This window comes from Pan troglodytes, chromosome 6 (genome assembly GCF_028858775.2).
Source record: "Pan troglodytes isolate AG18354 chromosome 6, NHGRI_mPanTro3-v2.0_pri, whole genome shotgun sequence".
Classification (NCBI taxonomy): domain Eukaryota; kingdom Metazoa; phylum Chordata; class Mammalia; order Primates; family Hominidae; genus Pan; species Pan troglodytes.
Window position 1 is genome coordinate 11418944 of NC_072404.2, and position 26304 is coordinate 11445247.

The 26304-nt window shown below is 54.3% G+C and overlaps 1 protein-coding gene and 1 non-coding gene across 3 annotated transcripts in view; both read right to left on the reverse strand.

Annotated features, from left to right (window-relative positions):
* Positions 1-26304, reverse strand: part of FBXL18 (F-box and leucine rich repeat protein 18) — a 37025-nt gene that overhangs the window by 9977 nt on the left and 744 nt on the right. For both annotated transcript variants that reach the window (XM_016957064.4, XM_016957065.4), the window contains exons 2-4: positions 14312-14530; positions 9408-10951; positions 354-572 (exon numbers count right to left, since the gene is read on the reverse strand). In XM_016957064.4, the coding sequence (XP_016812553.1) occupies positions 354-572; positions 9408-10951; positions 14312-14530 (1982 nt within the window). The remainder of the gene's footprint in view (positions 1-353; positions 573-9407; positions 10952-14311; positions 14531-26304) is intronic.
* On the reverse strand, positions 4938-5036 carry MIR589 (microRNA mir-589). Its single transcript, NR_036029.1, has one exon. It is a non-coding gene; the product is annotated as a microRNA mir-589 (primary transcript).

Consider the following 26304-nt stretch of genomic DNA (forward strand, 5'->3'; position numbering starts at 1 on the left):
CTTGAACCCGGAAGGCGAAGGTTGTAGTGAGCCGAGATTTCGCCACTACACTCCAGCCTGGGCAACACAGTGAGACTCCGTCTCAAAAGTAATAATAATAAGAAGAAGACTTTTGTACTTGTGGGAGAGGAGAGCTTGAACTATCTAGAAAATTTACCATGTGGCTAGGGAGTGCTCAAGGAGCAGAGGCTGGGCCGTGGGAGACCAAACCCCTTGCTTTCACCCTGTCACTGCCTGGTGCTCGTCAATTCCAAGAAATCACTGGTAGGCACTCGGTGAAGGCTGGGGACCAGGTCACGGGATGCTGGTGATGTCTGCGGCCCCTGAAGCTGTACGCAACCCACATCACTCACCTGCGGAGAAGCGACTGCTGCAGGCTCTTGCAGGTGGCGAGGGACTCCCCGGTGAACAGGTGGCACATGACGACCTGCAGGCAGCGAGCCATGAAAGCCAGCACGGCATCGGGCTGGAGGGTGCCGCTGCGAGAGACCAGGCACAGGCGCTGCAGCGAGGGGCACTGGCTCAGCGCCTGGAAGAACTGGGCGTTGGCGCTGAAGTAGGGCTGCTCCAGCCTGCGGGGAGAGAGGGCAGCTGTGAGGTCCGAGGGAGGGGCTCGCAGGCCAGGCCAGCTGGGCGTCTGGAGGTGCTGCCAGTGGAAGCTTCCTGGCCTGGGGCCCAGCCCAGCTGTTCCCGCCACCTCCCACCAATACCACTATCCCTTGGAGTACTGGGTGCTGACTCAGGCCCCCAGGGTCCCCCTTGGAGATCTGATTTGGAGGGGACTCGGCGGGGCTGATGCAAGCAGCCAGCCAGTGTCTACAGAGCCCGGCTTCGAGTCACCAGCCGAGGCCATCAGCATCTGTGTCCGCAGCCTGCCTGGTGCACCCCAATGACCCCCAGGCACCCTATCTTCCTCAAACGCTGGTGTGCTGGGCAGCGGATGCAAAGAGGACCCCACGCATGGCCCCTGCCCTTGGGAAGCTCAGCTGGACAGGGAGGCAGATGAGGACTGAACACCATGAGAGAGGGCGGTAATCCGGGAGGCTGGTGCGGGGGAGGGAGAGGGCGAGAATCTGGGAGGCGGGGGGTAGGGTAGGCAGGAACTTCAGCCAGATGGGGGCCACTTCAGCCACGACAGATGGGAGGACAGCGCCGGACGGCTGCAGGGCCAAAGGGGGAGGCCGAGGGGAGTGGGGCCAAGCTAAGAGGTTGGCAGCCAGGGCAGGGCCAGGCCGGGCCACAGGGCAGGGAGGAGGCCCAAGTCCGCACCAAGGCTACAGTGACAGAGACCAAGACGGGAGAACCCAGGGGGAAGGGGAGGACTTGGGAAAGGGAAGTAGGGGACGACATTCTAGATCCTTCCTGGGGAGTCTGTCCATGCAGACAGAAAGCAGAAGGACAGGCCATGTCTCGAGGTACAGTGGCAGATGTGGGGGTGTGGCGCTGCTGAGGACAGGCCCGGGGGCCCTTGGAGAACCAGGCTGTGGGACTGGGCAAGACCTGGACTGTGGCAGGTTGTGGGGTGCAGCGAGCCCCTGAGATAAGAATCAAGAGGGAGCAGAGAGGCTGGAGGGGAACTCACGTGACTTCAGGGGCTGCCAGGAACTCCCGGGGTGGAGGGAGGAGCCGCTGGAGGGACGTGCTGAGGCGAATGGGGAGGGGCTAGTGTGGACTGAGCTGCGACGCCCCCCCACACACACACTATGCAGGAGTCCTCACCTTGGGACCTGAGGGTGTGGCCTTATTTGGAGGCAGGTTTGTTGCGGATGCAAGGGAGTTAAGAGGAGGATGCATCCTGCATGATGGGGACTCTAAATCTAATGACTGGTTCTTTATACGGCCAGATGAAGGCACAGAGATACCCAGACACAGACAGAAGGCGGCCAGGTCACAACAGAGGCAGAGACTGGGGCCACGTGTCCACCAGCCAAGCAGTGCCAGGCGTGGCTGGCAGGCGCCCAAGTTCCTCCTCACCATCCTCAGAAGGAACCATCCCTGCCCATAGCCTGATTTCGGGCCTCTGGGCTCCAGAATCGTGAGACAATAAATGCCTGTTGCATGAAGCCACTCAGTTTGTGATCAATTGTCCTGGCAGCCCCAGGATCCTAGCACAGATGCTGAGGGCAGCCACAGCAGAAGGCGCCACAGGCATGGAGATTCTTCCCTGGTAGGTGACACAAAAAGACCAAGGCACGGCGGGCATGGTGGCTCACACTTATAATCCCAGCCCTTCAGGAGGCCAAGGCAGGAGGATCACTTGAGCCCAGGAGTTTGAGAACAGCCTGGGCAACATAGTGAGAGCCCAGCTCTACAAAAAATACAAAAATTATCCAGCCATGGTGGCACGCACCTGTACTCCCAGCTACTCGGGAAGCTGAGGTGGGAGGATCGCTTGAGCCCAGGACGTCGAGGCTGCAGTGAGCTAGGATCGTGCCACTGCACTCCAAGCTGGATGACAGAGCAAGACAGTCTCGATCTGTTGCCCAGGCTGGAGTGCAGTGGCGTGACCTCGGCTCATTGCAAGCTCCGCCTCCCGGGTTCACGCCATTCTCCTGCCTCAGCCTCCTGAGTAGCTGGGACTACAGGCACCTGCCACCACACCCGGCTAATTTTTTGTATTTTTAGTAGAGATGGGGTTTCACCGTGTTAGCCAGGATGGTCTCAATCTCCTGACCACTTGCTCCGCCCGCCTCAGCCTCCCAAAGTGCTGGGATTACAGGTGTGGGCCACTGCACCTGGCCAAAAGTTTTTTTTTAAAGAATAAAGGAAGTGTGGCTCATGAGAGACTGGTTATTTACTTTTGTGTGTGTGTGTGTGTGTGTGCGTGCGTGTGTGTGTGTGGAGACAGGGGTCTCACTATGTTGCCCAGGCTGGTCTCCAACTCCTGAGCTCAAGCAATCCTCCTGCCTCAGCCTCCCAAAGTGCTAGGATTATAGGCGTGAGCCACCATGCCTGGCAGTTAATTTTCTTTTAATTGATTTAAGCAGAAATTCTCAGCCAGGTGCGGTGGCTCACACCTATAATCCCAGCACCTTGGGAGGCTGAGGCAGGCGGATCACCTGAGGTCAGGAGTTCGAGACTGGCCAACATGGCAAAACCCTGTCTCTACTAAAAAGACAAAAATTAGCCAGGCAGGCCAGGCGCGGTGGCTCATGCCTGTAATCCCAGCACTTTGGGAGGCTGAAGAGGGCAGATCACCTGAAGTCGGGAGTTTGAGACCAGCCTGACCAACATGGAAAAACCCCATCTCTACTAAAAATACAAAATTAGCTGGTCATGGTGGCACACACCTGTAATCCCAGCTACTCGGGAGGCTGAGGCAGGAAAATCATTTCTACCCGGGAGGCAGAGGTTGCGGTGAGCCAAGATGGCACCATTGCACTCCAGCCTGGGCAACAAGAGTGAAACTCCATCTCAAAAAAAAAAAAAAAAAATTAGCTGGGCATGGCGGGGCATGCCCATTATCCCAGCTACTGGGGAGGCGAAGGCAGGAGAATTGCTTGGAGGCAGAGGTTGCAGTGAGCTGAGATCGCACCACTGCACTCCAGCCTAGGTGACAGAGCGAGACTCTGTCTCACACAAAAAATAAATAAATAAAATTAAATAAATAATAAAATAAAACATCCAAATTGTCTTTATTTTTCTATATTTGTTTTGTTAAGCTATTCAAATTGTTTTTATTTAAAGATAGTAATAAAATGTTTTCATTAAGTATATTTTAAATACCACCTCTCCCTAAAAAAATCCTAAAGTAAACAACCCTTTGCAGACCGGAAGGTGGGAAACGGGAAGGGGTAAAAAAGCTGCAAAGTCACCTCTGGATTTCTCTCCAAAGCAAAAGCAGGAGGCTCCAGACAGCAGGAGATGGAAACGGAGCGTTGGGCAAGGACGGTGCCATCGTGTGATCACTAGGTGGCGATGCGGGTCCGTGCTACCCGCCCCAGATCGCCCCGAGCCTCTGGGGTTAAAAACCAAGTCCACAGAGGGTGGAAAAAAAACCTTTTTTCCACTAGATAACCACATCCACATTCTTCCGCCCCGGAGGAAGTCACCTGTCACAGGTGTTCAGGATGTGGCAGGCCCACGGGAGTGACTGGTCAGGCAGGGGGCCTGGCACGTCTAAAGCTTCCTAGGCTCCCACGGCACGCCGCCTAGGGCACGGCACCCAGGACGGTGGCAGAGCTGACCTGACTCGAGTGACCGGCAGCGTCTGCAGGGAGGATGGGGACGAAGAAAAGGCTCCCACTGCGCCGGGCCTCACCTTTGAGTGAGGATCCAGCCTCCCCATCCTGCTCCCTGAGGGGGCACCTGGGTCTCCTGGTGACTCTGTGGGCATGAAAGGTGCTGAGCTCACAGTGCGGGGGCTCCCATCTGGCCACCCACTGCACGGGCCATGAGAGCAGCGCCCAGGCCTCCGAGGTGTCCCTAGGGTGGCTCCAGGGCCTGGCTCTGAAAAGGATGGCCTGCTTCTGCCCAGACGCTGCCCTGGTCACGCTCACAGCAGCCCGGGTGACTCAGGGTGACACGCTCCCCCGCCCTCCACCGCAAGCAGGGCTTAGCTGGTCTAGGGAAAGAAGGTGTCTTTTCTGCCCAATTTGTAATCCCCTTACTACTGAGGTGTGTCCAAGTCCCAGCCAGAGCGACTCCTTCCTGCACCACCCCCTCCCTGCCAGGAGCCCCAGCAGGCACAAAGCTGGGGGTCACGGTGTGGGGGCTGCCAGTGGCAGCAGACGGCTGGCCTGGGATTCCAAGCTCTGCCACCAAAGAGACTCCGGCCGCCCCAGGATGCGGCCTCGGAGCATCGTGCCAGCCTCCAGGGATCCCAGCGCCGTTTCCTCTGCACAGCTCCTGCCCACGGGCAAGCGAGTGCCACCTGCTCCTTCCACTGCAGCGTCCCAGGCTCCCTTGCCGCAGAAGGCAGGAATCCAGAGGAACGGGGCCAGCTGGCAGCGTCTGGGAACCGGCGTTTGTTCTGAACAGGCAGTACCCAGCTCAGAGCAGACATGGTTCTCAGGGGCTGCTGGGCACAGGCTGGAGTTTGTCCACAGAGACAGCATTATGAGCAGGGTCGGGCTCTCAGGCTGGCCCATAAAACCCACAAAACCCACAGAACCCGCAGGCCTCTCAGCGCTTTCTCCGTGGCCCTGCTCCTGAGGAAGGCCCTTGGCCACGGGGATTCCGTCCCAGACTCCGGAGGCCATCGGGGACCATGAAATCACGCTGACCTCGGGAGGCCGGAGACAAGCAGCCATGTGACCTAGGCAAGTTCATGCACTCTCTGGGCCTTACTTTCTTCATCCATTAAGTGGGTACAACTGTGTCGACACTCAGAGGTTGTTGAGAATATCAAAGGGGTCAAGACCTGTACAACCATGAAAAGCACCTGGCAGAGGTCACATGAGCGCAAAGATCCCCTCCACCCGCGGTGGCTGCCGTCACCTCTGCCTCTTGCTTCCGGAACACCCCCTCCCTCCGGCCAGTGCCTCCCTTGCTGACAGCCTCTGCTGGGTCTCCCTTCCACATTCTTCTTCCTCTTCCTGGCCAATCCTTGTCACGTGTGCCCCAGCCCAATCCGTGGGCTCACCTAGATCCATAGGTGGCTAAAGGCCACCTATGAGCTGAGGACGCCAAAGCAACTCTCCCAGGCCAGACCTCAGCCTGGACTCAGGGCTTGGCTTAGGCCCATCGACTAGGAGGCCACACTTAACAGACCCTCCGGACCGGGCACAGTGGCTCACACCTGTGATCCCAGCCCTTTGGGCGGCCCAGGCAAGAGGATCACTTGTGCCCAGGAGTTCAAGACCAGCCCGGGCAACACAGCAACACCCCGTCTCTACAAAAAATACAAAAAACTAGCCGGGCGGCCGGGCACAGTGCCTTACGCCTGTAATCCCAGCACTTTGGGAGGCCGAGGTGGGCGGATCACCTGAGGTCAGGAGTTCGAGACCAGCCTGGCCAACATGGTGAAACCCCGTCTCTACTAAAAATACAAAAAAAAATTAGCCGAGTATGGTGGTGGGCGCCTGTAATGCCAGCTACTCTGGAGGCTGAGACAGGAGAATCGCTTGAACCCAGGAGGCAGAGGTTGCAGTGAGCTGAGATCATGCCATTGTACTCAAGCCTGGGTGACAGAGTGAGACTCTGTCTCAAAAAAATAAAAAATAAAAAATAAAAACTAGCCGGGCATGGTCGCATGTGCCTGTAGTCCCAGCTACTCGGGAGGCTGAGGTGGGAGGATCACCTGAGCCAGAGGAGGTTGAGGCTGCAGTGAGCTGTGATCATGCCACTGCACTCCAGCCTGGGAGACAGAATGAGACCATTAAAAAAAAAAAAAAAGTGGGGAAATCCCAAATTTTACATGCATTTTGCATCAAATTTCTAAAGCAGGGAGATTCTGAAAAGTTGCCCGTCTGGTTCTCAAAGCAACGGTCTCCAGGATGCCTGGGTCAGAGCATGAATAACCACCCCGCTCCCCACGCACGGAGCCCCGCAGTGGCTCGAGCTGAGAATCAAAGCGGCCGATCCAGGGCCTGGTGACTCCACCAGACAGGAAATACAGAGGCTTCTAGCAATGTGCTCTGCCATTTGAAAGTCCTGGATTTGATCCTGGGCTTCTCAACCCAACACTAACAGGTCTCCAGTGGGAGGAGGTCGAGAGGGAGGGTGGCGCCAAGCTGGCTGCATGGCCAGGGGGACTCCAGGGTGTAAGCCTCCAGCTCGGCTGCTCCCGAGCAGACCCGGCCACTTCCTGCCATGCCTTCTGCGGGAGAGTGGAGATTTACAAGGGGCGCCCTTATCTCTACTCTGCATGGCTCCAGGGCCAAGGTCAAGCACCGGTGTTTGCAAGAGACTCAGCTCCCCCTGAGCTCCCACAGCCTCATCTGGGAAATGGGAATGATCAAGGCTGCAATCTCAGCAGATTATGGCAGGGATGATGGGCTCAGTGCATGGCTCTCAGCAAAGGCACAAGGTGAATGCTAACTATTCTGGGGACAATGACACGTGCCCATGTGCCCCTTAGGCTGGAGCATGACTTCATGTACCCGCAACCCACCCCACCAGCTAAGGACTCACAGAGACACCAGCTCACTCATCTAAGCCCTGCCTCCACTTTCTCCCCCACCCAGTCCCTGGTAGTACTGAGGCTCAAGGCCTTCACTACCTTTCGGGTAATTTTTTTTCTTTTTTCTTTTTTCTTTTTTTTTTTTGAGACCGAGTCTCGCTCTGTCACCCATGCTGGAGTGCAGTGGCCAGTGGCGCGATCTCGGCTCACTGCAAGCTCCGCCTCCCGGGTTCACGCCATTCTCCTGCCTCAGCCTCCCAAGCAGCTGGGACTACAGGCGCCCACCACCACGCCCAGCTAATTTTTTGTATTTTTAGTAGAGACGGGTTTCACCGTGTTAGCCAGGATGGTCTCGATCTCCTGACCTCGTGATCCACCCGCCTCGGCCTCCCAAAGTGCTGGGATTACAGGCGTGAGCCACCGCGCCCGGCCCATTTGGGGTAATTTTTCTTTTCTTTTCTTTTTTGAGAGTCTCACTCTGTCACCCAGGCTGGAGTGCAGTGGTGTGATCTGGCTCACTGCAACCTCTGCCTCCCGGGTAAAGAGCAATTCTCCTGCCTCAGCCTCCTGAGTAGCTGGGACTACAGGTGCCTGCTGCCACGCCCCGCTAATTTCTGTATGTTTTTGGTAGAAACAGAGTTTTACCATGTTGGCCAGGCTGGTTTCCAACTCCTGACCTTAGGTGATCCGCCCACCTTGGCCTCCCAAATTGCTGGGATTACAGGAGTGAGCCACCATGCCCAAACCCGTTTTGGGTAATTTTTCAAGATCAGATTTATTGGCCAAGATTTTCAAATTCATCTCAAGTTAACGAATTCTTATTCCTTAAATACTAGGAACTGACAAGAACACCGTTCACTCCACAGCACAATTCAGCATAAATTCATGTTGTGCTTGGCTCTGGAAATGCCATGGGCCCTGGACACTGTCTGGTGTGGAGCTCTCCCAGGCCTGTTGTTCCACCTCCTCCCCGCTCTGGGATGGGTCCTGCTAGTCTCAAGGACCATCACCTCCCAGGAGTCTGTGGTCCCCCTCCTGAGCCGACCTCTCCTGTCTCCTCCATCCTGTGCCCTGCAGTCCATCTGGGATGCCCAGGGAGGCTGCTCCCTCTCCCGGGTGAAACCCCTCGGCACTGTTGCCCACCTTCCTTGTCTGCCCCATCTTCCCTACTCCCTCCCACCTCCCATTGTGCCCTGGACCCTCTGAACCGACTGCTCTCTGAAACGACTGCTCTCTGACATACTTCCAAGTCTCTGGGGTTTCTTCACATGGTACTTACTGACCCAGAAAGCATCTGCCTTGCCAGGCGTGGTGACTTATGCCTTGTAATCCCAGAACTTCGGGAGGCTGAGGCAGGTGGATCACCTGAGGTCAAGAGTTCAAGACCAGCCTGACCAATACGGCGAAACCCCGTCTCTACTAAAAATACAAAAAAATTAGCCAGGTGTGGTGGTGCACACCTGTAGTCCCAGCTGCTCGGGAGGCTGAGGTGGGAGAATCCCTTGAACCCAGGAGGCAGGGGTTGCAATGAACCAAGATCGCGCCACTGCACTCCAGCCTGGGTGTGTAGAATGAGACTCTGTCTCAAAAAAAAAAAAAAGAAAAAAAAAAAAAAAAGCAAAGATGGAGGCCAAGGGCGGTGGCTCACACCTGTAATCCCAGCACCAGCACTTTGGGAGGCCGAGATGGAGGATCACTTAAGCCCAGGAGTTCAAGACCAGTCTGGGCAACATAGTGAGACCTTGTCTCTACACAATTTTAAAAATATATATATAGCCAGGCATGATGGCATATGCCTGTAGTCCCAGCTACTTGATAGGCTGAGGTAGGAGGATTAATTGAGCCCAGGAGATTGAGGATGAAGTGAGCTATGATGGCACCACTGCACTCCAGCTTGGATGACAGAGCGAGACCCTGTCTCAAAAATAAATAAATAAATAAAATTTAAATTAAAAAAAAAAAAGGAATTGCATTGCAAAGTCAGGTCAGAAAGGCCTGGGTTCGAATCCTGCCTCTCCCACCTACTGGCTCTGCTGAGTGGCAACAATGATGCACCTGGCGGGGTCCTGAGACGATTACACAGGATGACTCATAGTAGGGCCAGGCAATCACTCAAACACTATCAGGAATAAGAACACTAAGCTCAGACATCCGCCTCCTGCACCCCCAGCTCCTCTAGATGCCGCTCTCCCCAGAGCCCTGAGACCGACGTGGCACGCTGCGAAGCCCCGCCCCAGCCTCTGCGCTCCTGGAGGGCAGGCCAGCCTCCGAACTCCACGCGAACGCCCCAGTTCCCTCCGCCAGCCTCCAGCAGAGGCCCGAGAGGTCCCCGCGGCCCCCTCACCTGAGGTCCCTCAGCCGCTTGCAGTGCTTCAACATGTCTGAGAGCGCGGGCATGTACACCACCTTCCCCATCATGCCCAGGTTGGCCAGCGACAGGGACCGTAACTGCTGGCACTGCAGGCCGATATTGACCAGCCCGGAGCCCGTAAGGACGCTGGGCAGCTGTGCGAGCGTCAGGTGCCGCAGGAAGGCCAGCTGGCCGATGGCGGCCACCTCCGAGTCCCCGACGCTCTGTGCGCGGCTGCAGGGTGGGAGCGAGTTGCGGATGGCGGGCTCGTTGCGGGGCATGGCGGAGGAGAAGTTGGACCCGATCAGCTCGAGGTGTTCCAGGAAGGGCAGGTTCTTCAGCAGAGACCAGAACACGGAGGAGGGCTGGGGGCCCGCCTGGCCCGAGAAGGGGCTGGGACAGGACTGCACGCCCACACGCACTTTCTTGCCAAAGCCGCGCGGCACTGCGTGCATGGCCGGCTGGGCGGGCGCGCGGTCGGCGCGCGGGGCGGAGTCAGCGACAGAGCAGACAGGCAGGGAGAGGGAGCGCAGGTGACGCAGCCGGGCCAGGAGCTGGCAGAGGTGCCGGCCCAGGCCCTCCGAGCTGTGGTGGTGGGCGGCCGAGAGGTTCAGGTGGCGCAGGTTGCAGCAGGACGCCACCAGCGTCTCCAGGATGCTGCTGTCGATGTCGTCCTCCGCCTTGCGGAGCAGCGAGTCTGGGGACAGGCAGTGGACGCAGCCGCTGAGGTTCAAGCTGGCCAGGCTCCGCAGGTCCTTCCCGCCGTTGATGACCTGCTGGATCAGATGGCCGCCTGACAGGGTACAGCGGCTGAAACTGAAGTAGAACGGGTTGTTGAATTTCATGTGCTGCAGGAGGGAAGAGCCGTTCAGCCAGGACTTGGGCAGCTGCAGGGCATCCAGCACGACATTGCGCGCCATGGAGTCCAGGAGGTTCTTGGTGGCGCCGCTCTCCGCGAAGCTGCCAGGGACGGAGATGAGGAAGGCGTGGAGGTTCTGAGGAGTGCGGTCGCTAAGCACAGCCAGGTAGAGCCGCACCACCTCCTGGTTGATGTAGCCGGGGGCCAGGCGCGCATAGAAGACCCGCAGGTTCTGGTAGTGCGGCACGTTGCTCTGGCCCACCATAAGCTGGCCCGAGAGGATGGCGCCCTCGCGCGTGCGGTCCAGAATCTCGAAGTAGAGCAGCAGCTTCTCTAGGCTGGTGCAGCAGGGCACCACGCCGTAGGAGGGAGTGAACAGCGTCTGCTTGAGCTCCCGCACGCGGCTCAGGGTGGCCTTGCACTCGCTGCTCAGCTGGCTGGCGTCGAAGCCGGGGCTCACGTCGATGGCCAGCGAGCGCAGGTGCTGCAGGGCCGAGAGCATCTTGGAGAGGCGCAGGGAGGTGAGGTGGCAGCCCGAGAGGTTCACCTTCACCAGGCTGCGGCAGCGGGCCACGTGTTCCACGGTGGAGCCAGGCAGCCAGTAGCAGCCAGCCATGCTCAGCTGCTGGATCTCCCGGCCGATCTCCTTCACCAGCTGCCTCACTTTGTCCTCGCTCGCCTGCGGGACAGAGGCAGGGCGGGGAGAGGAAGGAAAGGGCTGAAGGCAACTACGGGTCTCCAACCCTCAGTGCGCACACTCCCCCTTGCAGCAGCTGCTCCACCGGGAGGGAAGCTCCCCACCTCTCCCTACCTGCCTGCCCGCACTCTGACCTGGAGCCAAGAGTCAAGAGTCCCCAGCTAAGTGGGACTGGTAGAGGGGTGCAGCCACGGTAGAAAACGGTTTGGTAGGCGGGCACGGTGGCTTATGCCTGTCATCCCAGCACTTGGGGAAGCCAAGGCAGATGGATCACCTGAGGTCAGGAGTTCGAGACCAGCCTGGCCAACATGGTGAAGCCCCATCTCAACTGAAAATATAAAAACTAGTCAGGCATGGTGGTGCGCGCCTTTTATCCCAGCTACTCCAGAGGCGAAGGCAGGAGAATCGCTTGAACCTGGGAGGTGGAAGTTGCAATTAGCCAAGATCTTGCCACTACACTCCAGCCTGGGCAACAGAAAGAGACTTTGTCTCAAAAAGAAAAAAAAGGCCAGGCCTGGTGGCTCACGCCTGGAATCCCAGCCCTTTGGGAGGCCAACGAAGGCAGATCACCTGAGGTCAGGAGGTCAAGACCATCCTGGCCAACATGGTGAAACCTCATCTCTACTAAAAATACAAAAATTAGCTGGGTGTGGTGGCAGGCACCTGTAAGCCAAGCTACTGGGGAGGAGGCAGGAGAATCGCTTGAACCTGGGAGGCAGAGGTTGCAGTGAGCCAAGATGGCACCATTGCACTCCAGCCTGGTGACAGAGCAAGACTCCATCTCAAAAAAGAAAAAAAAAAAAAAAACGGTTTGGTGGTGGTTCCTCAAAAAGCTAAACACAGGGCTACCACATGACCCAGCAACTTCACTCCTAGGGACAGACCCAAAGGAACTGAAAACTGAGACTCAGCCTCCCTACTCTGTGCCTGTTCACTGCGACAGATTCACAAGAAGCCACAGGTACAAACAGCCCCAGTGTCCATCAACAGGTGGACGGACGAACCAAATGCCAACTGTCCACATGGGGAAATGTGATCCAGCCACAAAGGGGAAGGAAGGCCGGGCGCTTCAGCGCATGCCTGTAATCCCACACTTTGGAAGGCCAAGGCAGACAGATCAGTTAATCTCAAGGGATGGAAACCAGCTTGGGAAACATAGCGAGACCCCATATCTACCAAAAAGAAAAAATATATTAGCCAGGCGTAGTGGCGCACACCTGTGGTCCCATCTACTTGGGAGGTTGAGGCAGGAGGATGGCTTGAGCCTGGGAGGTGGACGTTGCAGTGAGCTATCATCGAGCCACCACGCCCAGCCTGTTTGTTTTTTGCGACAAGGTCTCATTCTGTTGTCCAGGCTGGAGCACAGTGGTACAACAATAGCTTACTGCAGCCTTGATGTCCCGGGGTTCAAGAGATCCTCCCACCTCAGCCTCCTGAGTAGCTGGAACTACAGACATGTGCCACCATGCCAGGCTCATTTTTCTCTTTTTTTTTTGTACAGATGGAGTTTCACCAAGTTGTCCAGGCGGGTCTTGAAATCCTGAGTTCATGCGATCCACCTGCCTCAGCCTCCCAAAATGCTGGCATTATAGGCATGAGCCACCAGACCCGGCCAAAAAATTAAATTAAAAAAATGCTCCAGGCCAGGCACGTTGGCTCATGCCTGTAATCCCAGCACTTTGGGAGGCCGAAATGGGCGGATCACGAGGTCAGGAGTTTGAGACCAGCCTGATCAACATGGTGAAACCTCGTCTCTACTAGAAATACAAAAATTAGCCAGACGTGGTGGCAGGCGCCTGTAATCCCAGCTACTCAGAAGGCTGGGGCAGGAAAATCGCTTGAACCCAGGAGGTGGAGGTTGCAGTGAGCTGAGATAGTACCACTGCACTCTAGCCTGGGCAACAGAGTGAGACCTCGTCTCAAAAAAAAAAAAAAAAATGCTCTGGATGTACACCGAGAGGCACTGGCTAGAGGCGCCCGGCCCTTCCTCTGCAGAGAACAAAGCTTCATGGACAGGAGGCCTGGAGGCCTGATACCAGCGTTGCAGGGAGCACACTCAGCTCCCTCATCCACTGAAGACCCTCCAGCAGAAAGAGCTAAAGCTTGCCAGGCACAATGGGTCACACCTGTAATCCCAGCACTTTGTGAGGCCGAGTTGGGTGGATCACTTGAGGTCAGGAGTTCAAGACCAGCCTGGCCAACATGATGAAATCCTGCCTCTGCTAAAAATACAAAAATTAGCTGGGCATGGTGGTGGGCACCTGTAATCCCAGCTACTTAGGAGGCTGACCCAGGAGAATCATTTAAATCTGGGAGACAAAAGTTGCAGTGAGCCGGGATCGTGCCACTGCACTCCAGCCTGGGGATTCTCGTGCCTCAGCCTCCTAAGTAGCTGGGATTACAGGTGCCCACCACCACGCCCAGCGAATTTTTTGCATTTTTTGTAGAGACAGGGTTTCACCATGTTGGCCAGGCTGGTCTCGAACTACTGACCTCAGGTGATCCACCCACCTCAGCCTCCCAAAGTGCTGGGATTACAGGCGTGAACCACTGCACCTGGCCTTATTTTTATCTGTAAGATACATTACCAGGCCGGGCGTGGTGGTTCACGCCTGTAATCCCAGCACTTTGGGAGGTCGAGGCGGGCAGATCACAAGGTCAGGAGATCGAGACCATCCTGGCTAACACAGTGAAACCCCGTCTCTACTAAAAATACAAAAAAATTAGCCCGGCGTGGTGGCGGGCGCCTGTAGTCCCAGGTACTCGGGAGGCTGAGGCAGGAGAATGGCGTGAACCCGGGAGGCAGAGCTTGCAGTGAGCCGAGATCATGCCACTGCACTCTAGCCTGGGCAAAAGAACGAGACTCCGTCTCAAAAAAAAAAAAAGAATGGCTAAAACTTAAAAAACTGACAGTACCAAGTGTTGGCAAGGCTGCAGAGCAATTGGAACTCCCGCACCCTGCTGGGGGGTGCAAAATGGTGCCCTCCCACTGCACCACTGGAGAGCCGCATATTTAACTTTACAACAAGACCCAGCAATTCCACTCCTACGGATCCACCAGAAAGCACATCTCCAACCCCTCTCCCCCACTCCCAAGGCCCTAGGTTCCCTCCCAGAACCATGTCCACATACATCTGCACCCTCCTCCCCAGGCGGCACACCACCCATGCTTTTCTGCCCCTTGCTTCTGTCCCTCAATGTATCCTGCAGACGGCGCCAGTCAGGACTTGGAGTTCCTGCCGCCTTTCTATCAGCACACAGGGTTCCACTGCAGGGCTGTGCCCAGTCCTCAAAGACTGAGATCTAGCTTGTTTCTCATCTCCTGCCCCCACGCCTGCTCACCTGATAGTCCTTTTGCAGCAACACGGTGTGGATGAGGCTCTTGTCAAGGCACAGGGCTGCAAGCTTCCGACAGGTACGCCGGACGTTCAGAATCAGATCTGTGCTGGGGACGTGACTCAGGATGTGAAGGAGGATCTCATCAGAGAACCCTAGGAGGTGGACCCCGTCCGCCATCCCGGCTGCTGCAGGGTGCATGTCATCATCATCATTGGATATGTCCTGAAAATAAGGGGGACACCAAATTCCCACAGGATCCCCAAGGATGGCTGTCAGCCTAGCCTGCAGCTAGGCAGAGAAGCAAAGAGAAGCCCTTATCCATGGGAAAGAAGGTGCTTTTACTAAAACTCTCAACTGAATGACAAAGAATTCACGAAATCCTTCAAAACCCCATTATAGAGCTGTAAGCCAGGGTCTCCCTTTAAAAATGAAAGATTACAAAAAAAGATCATCATGTGTTTATTTTTTTTGTGAGACAGAAGTTTCACTATTGTTGTCCAGGCTGGAGTCAATGGTGCGATCTTGGCTCACTGCAACCTCTGCTTCCCAGGCTCAAGAGATTCTCCTGCCTCAGCCTCCCAAGCAGCTGGGACTACAGACGCATGCCACTTTGTCCAGCTAATTTTTTTGGTTTTTTGTAGAGACGGGGTTTCCCTATGTTGCTCAGGCTGATTTCAAACTCCTGGGCAAGTGATCCTCCTGCCTTGGCCTCCCAAATGGTGTTTTGTTATAATAGAGACAGGGTCTTGCTATGCTGCCCAGGCTGGTCTTGAACTCCTGGGCTCCAGCCTCCCAAAGGGCTGGGATTGCAGGTGTGAGCCACCATGCCCGGCCTCTTTTTTTTTTTTTTCTTTTTTTTTTTTAGACAAGGTCTTGCTTTGTCACCCAGGGTGGAGTGCAGTGGCGCAATCTCAGTTCACTGCAACCTCCGCCTCCCGGGTTGAAGCAATTCTCCTGCCTCAGCCTCCCAAGTATGTGGGATTACAGGCGACTGCCACCACGTCCACACCCGGCTAATTTTTGTATTTTTAGTAGAGACGGGGTTTCACCATGTTGGCCAATCAGGTTGCAAATTCCTGACCTCAAGTGATTCATCCGCCTCAGTCTCCCAAAGTGTTGGGATTGCAGGTGTGAGCCACCATGCCCGGCCTTTTTTTTTTTTTTTTCTTTTGGAGAAAGAGTCTCACTCTGTGGCCCAGGCTGGAGTGCAATGGTGCGATCTTGGTTCACTGCAACCTCCACCTCGCAGGTTCAAGAGATTTTCCTGCCTCAGCCTCCTGAGTACCTGGGATTAAAGGCACGTGCCACCGTGCCCAGTTAATTTTTGTGTTTTTAGTAAAGACGGGGTTTTGCCCTGTTGGTCAGGCTGGTCTTGAACTCCTGGCTTCGAGTGATCTGCCCTCCACAACGCTAGCCTTTCAGGCAAGAGCCCTGCACCTGGCCATGCACACTTCCTTTTCCATTGCTGTAGTTCATATCTGGCAAATTACAAGGTGTTCTTCCCTAATGTGGGCCTGAGTCAAAATGCCTGATGCCTTTTTGGTTTATACGATGAAGAGGGAGAAGAGCTGGACCTAATGAGACATGAAGTCCCCAGATCGGGGACAAAGGAAGGCAGAAGGCTTTACCAAGGGGAGCCTCTCAGAGCAGCTGATCTCTGTAAAGACCACGCCGAGGAGAGAGTGCCCGGAATCATCTCTACTGCATCATCTTTCCGGGGACTGTGTCTACACGACCCTCTGGCTCCAGCCTGCTCCTGCTTCCTGTACATATTTGCCTGGATGGAAGCTCTGAGTTTTGCAAAGCCAGGCTGCTACCATGGCAACCGTGAAGGCCATGGAGGAAGAGCCTATCTGCACACCCCACACGGGTATCGGAGGTTTCCTGGGAACTCTGACTGCGACAGTCCTTTCACCCTCTCCAGACAGGATTCCCATCCTGCTAAGCCCTCGTCAGGCCCTAGACAGGTGTGCTGGAATGTGTCCCACCTTTCTTCCCTGGGAACAAAGAAGTACCCTCCATCCTCCAAAAGAGAAAGCCACACGGAAACCAAAGGACATGGCCCGTAAGGACCCATGAGGCTCATGAGGGTCAGAGGTTCGACACTTACTTCTACCTTCCCTCCTAATATTTTAATAATTAGCAGAACAAGGCCGGGCACGGTGACCCACACCTGTAATCCCAGCAGTTTGGGAGGCCGAGGCGGGGAAATCACAAGGTCAAGAGATCGAGACCAGCCTGGCCAACATGGTGAAACCCCGTCTCTACTAAAAATACAAAAATTACCGGGGCATGGTGGCAGGCGCTTGTAGTCCCAGCTACTCAGGAGGCTGAGGCAGGAGAATCGCTTGAACCCCGGAGGCAGAGATTGCAGGGAGCCAAGATCACACCACTGCACTCCAGCCTGGGCAACAGAGCAAGACTCTGTCTCAAAAGAAAATTAGCAAGACAGGCAGGGCACAGTGGCTCACACCTGTAATCCCAGCATTTTGGGAGGCTGAGGAGGGCAGATCACGAGGTCAGTTCTCCAGACCAGCCTGGCCAACATGGTGAAACCCTGTCTCTACTAAAAATACAAATATTAGGCCAGATGTGGTGGCTCACGCCTGTAATCCCAGCACTTTGGGAGGCCAAGGCAGGCGGATCACGAAGTCAGTTCTCGAGACTAGCCTGGCCAACATGGTGAAACCCCATCTCTACTAAAAATACAAAAACTAGCCAGGCATGGTGGCATATGCCTGTAGTCCCAGCTACTCGGGAGGCGAAGGCAGAAGAATCACTTGAAACCGGGAGGTGGAGGTTGCAGTGAGCTGAGATCGCGCCACTGCACTCCAGCCTGGTGACAGAGCAAGACTCCATCTCAAAAAAAAAAAAAAGAAAGAAAAAAATACAAAAATTATCTGGGCCTGGTGGCGGGCACCTGTAATCCCAGCTACTCAGGAGGCTGAGCAGAATTACTTGAACCCAGGAGGCAGAGGTTGCGGTGAGCCGAGATCACACCATTGCATCCAGCCTGGGTAACAGAGCGAGACTTTGTCTAAAAAAAAAAAAATTAGTGGGACACAGTGGCATGTGCCTGTTGTCCCAGCTACTCAAGAGGCTGAGGTGGGAGGATCGCTTCAGCTCAGGAGGTTGAGGCTGCAGTGAGCTAGGATCTTGCCACTGCACTCCAGCCTGGATGACAGAGAGAGACCTTGTCTCAAAAAAAAAAAAAAAAAAAAAGATAAATAAATAAAAATCAGATTCCTGGAACCCACCCCAGACTTGTGGGGCCCAATCCCAAAAGACAGACTCCCAAATCAGGGACAACCTTTATCAGAACCAGAGACAAACTTGATCAGAATCAGAGACTATCTTTATCAGAACCAGGGACAGTCCTTATCAAGGAATGAACTGTACCCCTCCCAATTCCCAGTTTGCAGATTTATGAAAGAATGCCATCACAGAGCTCACGTGGTAAGAGTGAGAACTTAGGGCAAAACACTATTAAAAACTCCAGCACTGGGCCAGACGCTGTAATGCTGTGCTCACGCCTGTAAAACCAGCACTTTCAGAGGCTGAGATGGGTGGATCACCTGAGGTCAGGAGTTTGAGACAGGCCTCGGCAACATGATGAAACCCCGTCTCTACTAAAAATACAAAACTTAGCCGGGTGTGGTGGCGCATGCCTGTAGTCCCAGCTACTCAGGAGGCTGAGGCAGAAGAATCGCTTGAATCCGGGAGGTGAAGGTTGCAGTGAGCCGCGATCGCACCACTGCACTCCAGCCTGGGTGACAGAGTGAGACTCTGTCTCAAAAAAAAAAAAAAAAAAAATCCAGCATCATATAGATTCCACAGTTACACGACCACACTGAATTTTTCTTAAAACCTCATAGAAATCACAATAATTTTTTTTAAAAAGAGAGGGAGAGACAGCAGGCCAGGAATTAAGTTCCAGCTCTCTCCATCCAGCCACAGCAAATTCCACAACATCATTTTTTCCACATGCTGTGCTCCAAATAAAAGAGAAATTTTGGCCAGGCACGGTGGCTCACGCCCGTAATCCCCAGCACTTTGGGAGGCCAAAGCGGGTGGATCACGAGGTCAGGAGTTCGAGACAAGCCTGGCCAATATGGTGAAACCCCATGTCTACTAAAAATACAAAAATTAGCCAGGCGTGGTGGTGGGCTACTGTCCACAGCAACTATCCAGCAACTCAGGGGGCTGAGGCAGAAGAATCGCTTGAACCCGGGAGGCAGAGTTTGCAGTGAGCTGAGATTGTGCCACTGCACTCCAGCCTGGGTGACAGAGTGAGACTCCATCTCAAAAAAAAAAAAAGAGAAGTTTCATCTCAGGCCAGACCCCTGATGCAATTGTGGGGCCAGCACCCAACCTGGTGGGGCAGGCATTTGAGGGGTGATGCCCAGACAAGACGAGAAACTGGCCCAGGAAGCAGCTCGAATGGGCCCCCACCCCCACTCTCCATCTCCAGCCAGAGGAGCCTAGGAGGCAGCTGCTGGGCAGGCGAGTTGAGTCATTTCCCTGGAACTTAGCTTCCGGAGACAACTTTGTTAAGTTAAGGCACCTTGCACCAAAAAAGGTGGCAAGCTCTGGAGAGGAAACAAAAACCAGGGTGCAGGAAGGGCGCGGTGGCTCATGCGTGTAATTCCAGCACTTTGGGAGGCTGAGGCAGGCAGATCACTTGAGGTCAGGAGTTCGAGACTAGCCTGGCCAACATGGTGAAACCCCATCTCGACTAAAAATACAAAAATTAGCTGGGCATGGTGGCAGGCGCCTGTAATCCCATCTACTTGGGAGGCTGAGGCAAGGAGAATTGCTTGAACCCAGGAGGTGGAGGTTGCAGTGAGCCAAGATCGCACCACTGCACTCCAGCCTGGGCGAAAGAGTAAGACTCTGTCTCAAAAAAAGAAAAAAGAAAAAAAACCCCAAGTTGCAGCCTGGGCAATGTGGCAAAACCTCGTCTCTATAAAAAAATTAAAAAATTAGTTGAGCCGGGCACGGTGGCTCACACCTGTAATCCCAGCACTTTGGGAGGCCAAAGCAGGCAGATCACGAGGCCAGGAGTTCAAGACCAGCCTGACATGGTGAAACCCCGTTTCCACTAAAAATACAAAAATTAGCCAGGCATGGTGGCACGTGCCTATAGTCAGTCCCAGCTATTCAGGAGGCAGAGGTGGGAGGATCACCTGAACCCGGGAAGTGGTGGCTGCAGTGAGCCGTGATCACGCCACTGCACTCCAGCCTGGGCAACAGAGTGAGATCCTGTCTCCAAAAAAAAAAAAAAAAACTAGGTAACTGGCCGGAGGTCAAAGGCCAAGTAATGCCTCCCACAGGGCCTGGGCTCCTAAGCCCAGAACCTCCCTTCCCTCCACCACCAGGAAAGGGCAGCTGAGGCTTCCAGACAGGTCCCAACCAGGCACCTCATTCCTGGGGTCTCCTGAAATTCCAATTCTGGTGTGAGTGGCAGGCCCTGGAATGTGCTTACCAGGCAGACTAGGAACCACCGGCTATAATGACAACTTGAAAGTGGTTTAAAGAGTTTAGTTATTCGCTAAACTCTGTGTTTTATGTACTTTTCAGAATATGTAACATTTCACAGTTTTTTCAAAACCCTTTCTTTGTAGAGATGGAGTTTTGCCACATTGCCCAGGCTGGTCTCAAACTCCTGAGCTCAAGTGATCTGTGCCCAGCCTAGTTTTTTTCAAAAGTTAAGCAAAATTAAGATCTGAAATCTTGGCCGGGCATGGTGGCTCACGCCTGTAATCCCAGCACTCTGGGAGGCCAAGGCAGGTGGATCACGAGGTCAGGAGATCGAGACCATCCTGGCTAACACGGTGAAACCCCGTTTCTACTAAAAAAACAAAAAAATTAGCCAGGGGCCGGGCACGGTGGCTCACGCCTGTAATCTCAGCACTGTGGGAGGCCGAGGTGGGCGGATCACCTGAGGTCGGTAGTTCAAGACGGGCCTGACCAACATGGAGAAACCCCGTCTCTAGTAAAAATACAAAAAAAAAATTGTATTTTTTTAACAAAAATACAAATGCGGACGTAGTGGCACGTGCCTGTAATCCCAGCTACTTGGGAGGCTGAGGCAGGAGAATCGCTTGAACCTGGGAAGCGGAGGTTGCAGTGAGCCGAGATCATGCCATGGCACTCCAGCCTGGGCAAAAAGAGTGAAACTCCGTCTCGGAAAAAAAAAAAAATTAGCCAGATGTGGTGGCGGGAGCCTGTAGTCCCAGCTACTTGGGAGGCTGAGGCAGGAGAATGGTGTGAACCCAAGAGGTGGAGCTTGCAGTGAGCTGAGATCGTGCCACTGCACTCCAGCCTGGGCGACAGAGCAAGACTCCGTCTCAAAAAAGAAAAGGATCTGAAATCTTATTACCTGCCAAAAAACATCTCCTACCTAGAACCCTAACCTGGGCTGGGCGCAGGGGTTCACACCTGTAATCCCAGCAATTTGGGAGGCCAAGGTGGGAGGATCACTTGAGGTCAGGAGTTTGAGACCAGCCTGAGCAACACAGTCACACCCCATCTCTAAAAAAATTTTAAAAAGAAAAAGAGAAATAAAAATAAAGAATGGGCCGGGCACAGTGGCTCACGCCTGTAATCTCAGCACTTTGGGAGGCTGAAGCGGGTGGATCACGAGGTCAGGAGTTCAAGACCAGCCTGACCAAGATGGTGAAACCCCGTCTCTACTAAAAATACAAAAATTAGCCAGGCATGGTGGTGCACGCCTGTAGTCTCAGCTACTTGGGAGGCTGAGGCAGGAGAATTGCTTGAACCCGGGAGACAGAGGTTGTGATGAGCTGAGATCGTGCCATTGCACTCCAGCCTGGGTGACAAGAGTGAAACTTCGTCTTAATAATAAAAGGCCGGGCGCAGTGGCTCAAGTCTGTAATCCCAGCACTTTGGGAGGCCGAGGCAGGTGGATCATAAGGTCAGGAGATCGAGACCATCCTGGCTAACATGGTGAAACCCCATCTCTACTAAAAATACAAAAAAAGTTAGCCAGGCGTGGTGGCAGTCGCCTGTAGTCCCAGCTACTCCGGAGGCTGAGACAGGAGAATGGCGTGAACCTGGGAGGTGGAGCTTGCAGTGAGCTGAGATCGTACCACTGCACTCCAGCCTGGGTCACAGAGTGGGACTCCGTCTCAAAAAATAATAATAAAAAAAATAATAATAATAATAAATAAAGAATGGGCCCTAACCTATTTATGACTCAGGTACCCAGTGAAATCACAGGATTCACAAATCAACTGGTAAGACGTCTGGGATGTACTTTAACTAATCCATGGGGGACAGGAGAGGTGGGGAAGAGCGGGGGGAGAGGTGGGGAAGAGCAGGGGGAGAGGTGGGGAAGAGCGGGGGGAGAGGTGGGGAAGAGCGGGGGGAGAGGTGGGGAAGAGCGGGGGGAGAGGTGGGGAAGAGCGGGGGGAGAGGTGGGGAAGAGCGGGGGGAGAGGTGGGGAAGAGCGGGGGGAGAGGTGGGGAAGAGCGGGGGGAGAGGTGGGGAAGAGCGGGGGGAGAGGTGGGGAAGAGTTGGGGGAGAGGTGGGGAAGAGTGGGGGGAGAGGTGGGGAAGAATAGGGGGAGAGGGGGAGACAGAGATGAACCCAGATGGGTCATATGTTGACAACTACTGAAACTAGACAACGAGTGTGTAGAAACAAGTTCATTGGCCGGGCGCGGTGGCTCACCCCAGTAATCTCAGCACTTTGGGAGGCCGAGGTGGGCAGATTACAAGGTCAAGAGAGCAAGACCATCCTGGCCAACATGGTGAAACCCCGTCTCTACTAAAAATACAAAAACTAGCCGGGCGTGGAGGCGCGCGCTTGTAGTCCCAGCTACTCGGGAGGCTGAGGCAGGAGAATCACTTGAACCCGGGAGGCGGAGGTTGCAGTGAGCCAAGATTGCAGCACTGCACTCCAGCCTTCCAGCCTGGTGACAGAGTGAGACTCCATCTTAAAAAAAAAAAAAAAAAGAAAGAAGTTCATTATGCCATTCTTCTACCAATGGGTTAAGTTTTACATTATAAAATAGTGTTGGCTGGGCATGGTGGCTCACACCTGTAATTCCAGCACTTTGGGAAGCCAGGGGCAGGCAGATTACCTGAGGTCAGGAGTTCGAGACCAGCCTGGCCAACGTGGTGAAACCTCTTCTCTACTAAAAATACAAAAATTAGCCAGGCATGGTGGCAGGTGCCTGTAATCCCAGCTACTCGGGAGGCTGAGGCAGGAGAATCGCTTGAACCCGGGAGGCGGAGATTGCAGTGAGCTGAGATCATGCCACTACACTCTAGCCTGGGTGACAAGAGTGAAACTCCATCTCAAAAAAAAAAAAAAAAGGCCGGGCACAGTGGCTCACGCCTGTAATCCCAGCACTTTGGGAGGCCTAGACGGGCAGATCACGAGGTCAGGAGTTTGAGACCAGCCTGACTAACATGGTGAAACCCCGTCTCTACTAAAAATACAAAAATTAGCCAGATGTGGTGGCAGGCGCCTGTAATCCCAGCTACTCAGGAGGCTGAGGCAAGAGAATCACTTGAACCCAGGAGGCGGAGGCTGCAGTGAGCTGGGATTGCCCCACTGCACTCCAGCCTGGGCGACAGAGCGAGACTCCGTCTCAAAAAAAAAAAAACAAAAGTGTTTAGGGGCCAGGCACAGCGGCTCACACTTGTAATCCCAGCACTTTGGGAGCCCACAGCAGAAGGATCTCTTGAGCCTAGGAGTTCAAGGTTGTAGCGAGCCATGGTTGTGCCTCTTCACTCCAGCCTAGATGACAGAATGAGTGCCTGTCTCAGAAAAGTAACAAAAACAGACCGTCGTACTGGCTCACGCTTGTAATCCCAGAGCTTTGGGAGGTGGAGGACCGCCTCACTTGAGTCCTGGAGTTCCAGACCAGCCTGGCCAATATAGTAAAACCCCGTCTCTGCAAAAATACAAAAATTAGGCAGGCGTGGTGGCAGGCACCTGTCATCCCAGCTACTTGGGAGGCTGAGGCAGGAGCATCTCTTGAATCCAGGGGGTAGAGGCTGCAATGAGCCAAGATCGTGCCACTGCACTGCAGCCTGGGTGACAGAGCAAGACGCTGTCTCAACAACAACAACAAAAAACTGACCAGGTACGGTGGCTCACACCTATAACCCCAGCACTTTGGAAGGACAAGGTGGGAGGACAGCTTGAGCCCAGGAGTTGGAGACCAACCTAAGCAATATAGCAAGAAATTTGAAAAGTCTTCAATCGCAGGCGTGATCTAAAGGGATAAACGATGTTAAAGTCTTTACTGTTTCTCCAATGCCCCTCTTCTTAGGACTTTGCTTATCTGCTTGACATTTTCTAGGCCGTCCCTTAAGATACAGCACTGCTGCTACCCAGCCTATGCACAAGCTGTCCCCTTGACCAGACATGCCACCAAGCAAGGGAAACTGCTACACTCTCAAACTTCAGCTCAAAAGCTCCTTCCTCAGGGAAGCCCTCCCAGTACTCTCCAGGCACACCTAACTCACTGCCTCCCACAGCTGACCAGGTCTCCCCTTCCAGCCTCATCAGACAAACTAATGATTTCCCCACCACTCCAGGAATGCCTTCTGAACAGGGAGCATTTTTTATTTACTTTTTTTGAGACAGGATTTCACTCCGTCTCCCAAGCGGGAGTGCAGTAGCACAATCATAGCTCACTGCAGCGATGGCCTCCTGGGCTTAAGTGATCCTCCTGCCTCAGCCTCCCGAATAGATGGGACTACAGCCGCATGCCCCCACACCAGGCTAATTTTGTAATTTTTGTAGAAATGGGATCTTGTTATGTTGCCCAGGCTGGTCTCGAACTCCTGGCTTCAAGCAATCTTCCTATCTTGGCCTCCCAAAGCACTGGGATTATAGGCAAGAGCCACCACGCCTAGCCAGGGAGTTTTTATGGGGTTTTAATGGTTTTTTATTTTTAGGGAGAACACGGTTTTACTCTGTTGCCCAGGATGCAGTGCAGTGCTATGATCTCAGCTCAGTACAACCTCCACCTCCCAGGCTCAAGCAATCCTCCCACCTCAGCCTCCCCAGTAGCTGGGACTACAGGTGCACACCACCATACCTGGCTAATTTTTGTTTTGTTTTGTTTTGATACAGAGTCTCGCTCTGTCGCCAAGGCTGGAGTGCACTGGCATGATCTCAGCTTACTGCAACCTCCACTGCCCGGATTCAAGGGATTCTCCTGCCTCAGCCTCTCGGATAGCTGGGACTGCAGGCGTGTGCCACCATGCCTGGCTAATTTTTTTGTATTTTTGGTAGAGATGGGGGTTTCACCATGTTGGCCAGGCTGGTCTCGAACTCCTGACCTCTTGACCTGCCCGCTCAGCCTCCCAAAGTGCTGGGATTACAGGCGTGAGCTACCACAGCCAGCTAATTTTTGTAGAGACAGGGCTTCCATGTTCCCCTGGCTGGTCTCGAACTCCTGGGCTCAAGCAATCTACCCACCTTGGCCTCCCAAAGTGCTGGGATTACAGGCAAGAGCCACCATGCCCTGCCAGGATCATTTTTAATACTCGAGAAAAAGAGGCACTGAGACCGAGCGTGGTGGCTCACGCCTGTAATCCCAGCACTTTGGGAGGCCGAGGCGGGTGGATCACGAGGTCAAGAGATTGAGACCATCCTGGCTAACACGGTGAAACCCCGTCTCTAGTAAAAAAAAAAATACAAAAAATTAGCTGGGCGTGGTGGCGGGCGCCTGTAGTCCCAGCTACTCGGGAGGCTGAGGCAGAAGAATGGCATGAACCCGGGAGGCGGAGCTTGCAATGAGCCGAGATCACGCCACTGCACTCCAGCCTGGGCAACAGAGCGAGACTCCGTCTCGAAAAAAAAAGAAAGAAAAAGAAAAAGAGGCACTGAACCATGTGAAGTGCTATTTAAAAAAAAAAAAAAAAAAAAAAAGCAGAGTCCAGCTGAGTGCTGTGGCTCACGCCTGTAATCCCAACACTTTGGGAAGCCAAGGCGGGTGGATCACCTGAGGTCAGGAGTTCGAGACCAGCCTGGCCAACATGGCGAAACCCCGTCTCTACTGAAAATACAAAAATTAGCCAGGTGTGGTGATGCACACCTGTAACCCCAGCTACTTGGAAGGCTGAGACAGGGGAATCGCTTGAGCAGGGGAGGCGGAGGTTGCAGATCACACCGCTGCACTCCAGCCTGGGCGACAGAGCGAGACTCTGTCTCAAAAACAAAGAACAAACAAACAAGGAACAGAGGGGGCTTTGAGCTGTAATTCTGTAAGACCAAGGTACCAGGACCCCCCTTCTTCCCTGACCCCAAGCACACACAGATAACTGGAATCTTCATTTCAATCTTATAAATCTGCAGTTGAGCCACACACCGTTCCTTGTCAATCAAGAAGCCACTGAGGTCATTTCTAGGCCAAATTCACTTCAAATGTAGAAGGGCGGTGAGCACAGCGACCCCCAGCCATCTCGAGAGACCCCTGCCCCATCACTCTGAGGAAGACACTTGAGCCTCTCACTCTTGCTCCCTAGAACCCAGGCAAGCTCCTAAATCTGAGAAGTGCACCCAACGATCTGAGACCTGAAAGGTGACAGATACCAACCCAGGTGCCCATACAGATAGGCAGGAAGCATCAACGGGAAGCCACTAGTCAGAGTCTAGAGTCCCCGCTGCACCCCTGTCTGCAGAGAAAATACTTTGCACCACGTTACAGGGACGCGGCGGGCTTCTCCATCAGACCCAGATTTGGGGAGTGTTGGGAAAGAATTCCAGGGTACGTCGTAAGTCCCTCAGGTGAAATGGCTTTTCCTCCATCACCCACCCCCCACGTCATTCAGCAAGCAGGCTCCAGGGAGAAGTGGGCTGGGGCTGAAACTGAGCATCCAGAGATAGAAGATGGAGTGGGACGTGGGCACGGAGGGGGAATGTCCCAGGGCTGCAGGGGCCCAGCCAAGGAACCGGGGCACTGAGAAAGGGGTCTCGGAGGAGCCTGGACCCTCAGGGGACGGAGAGAC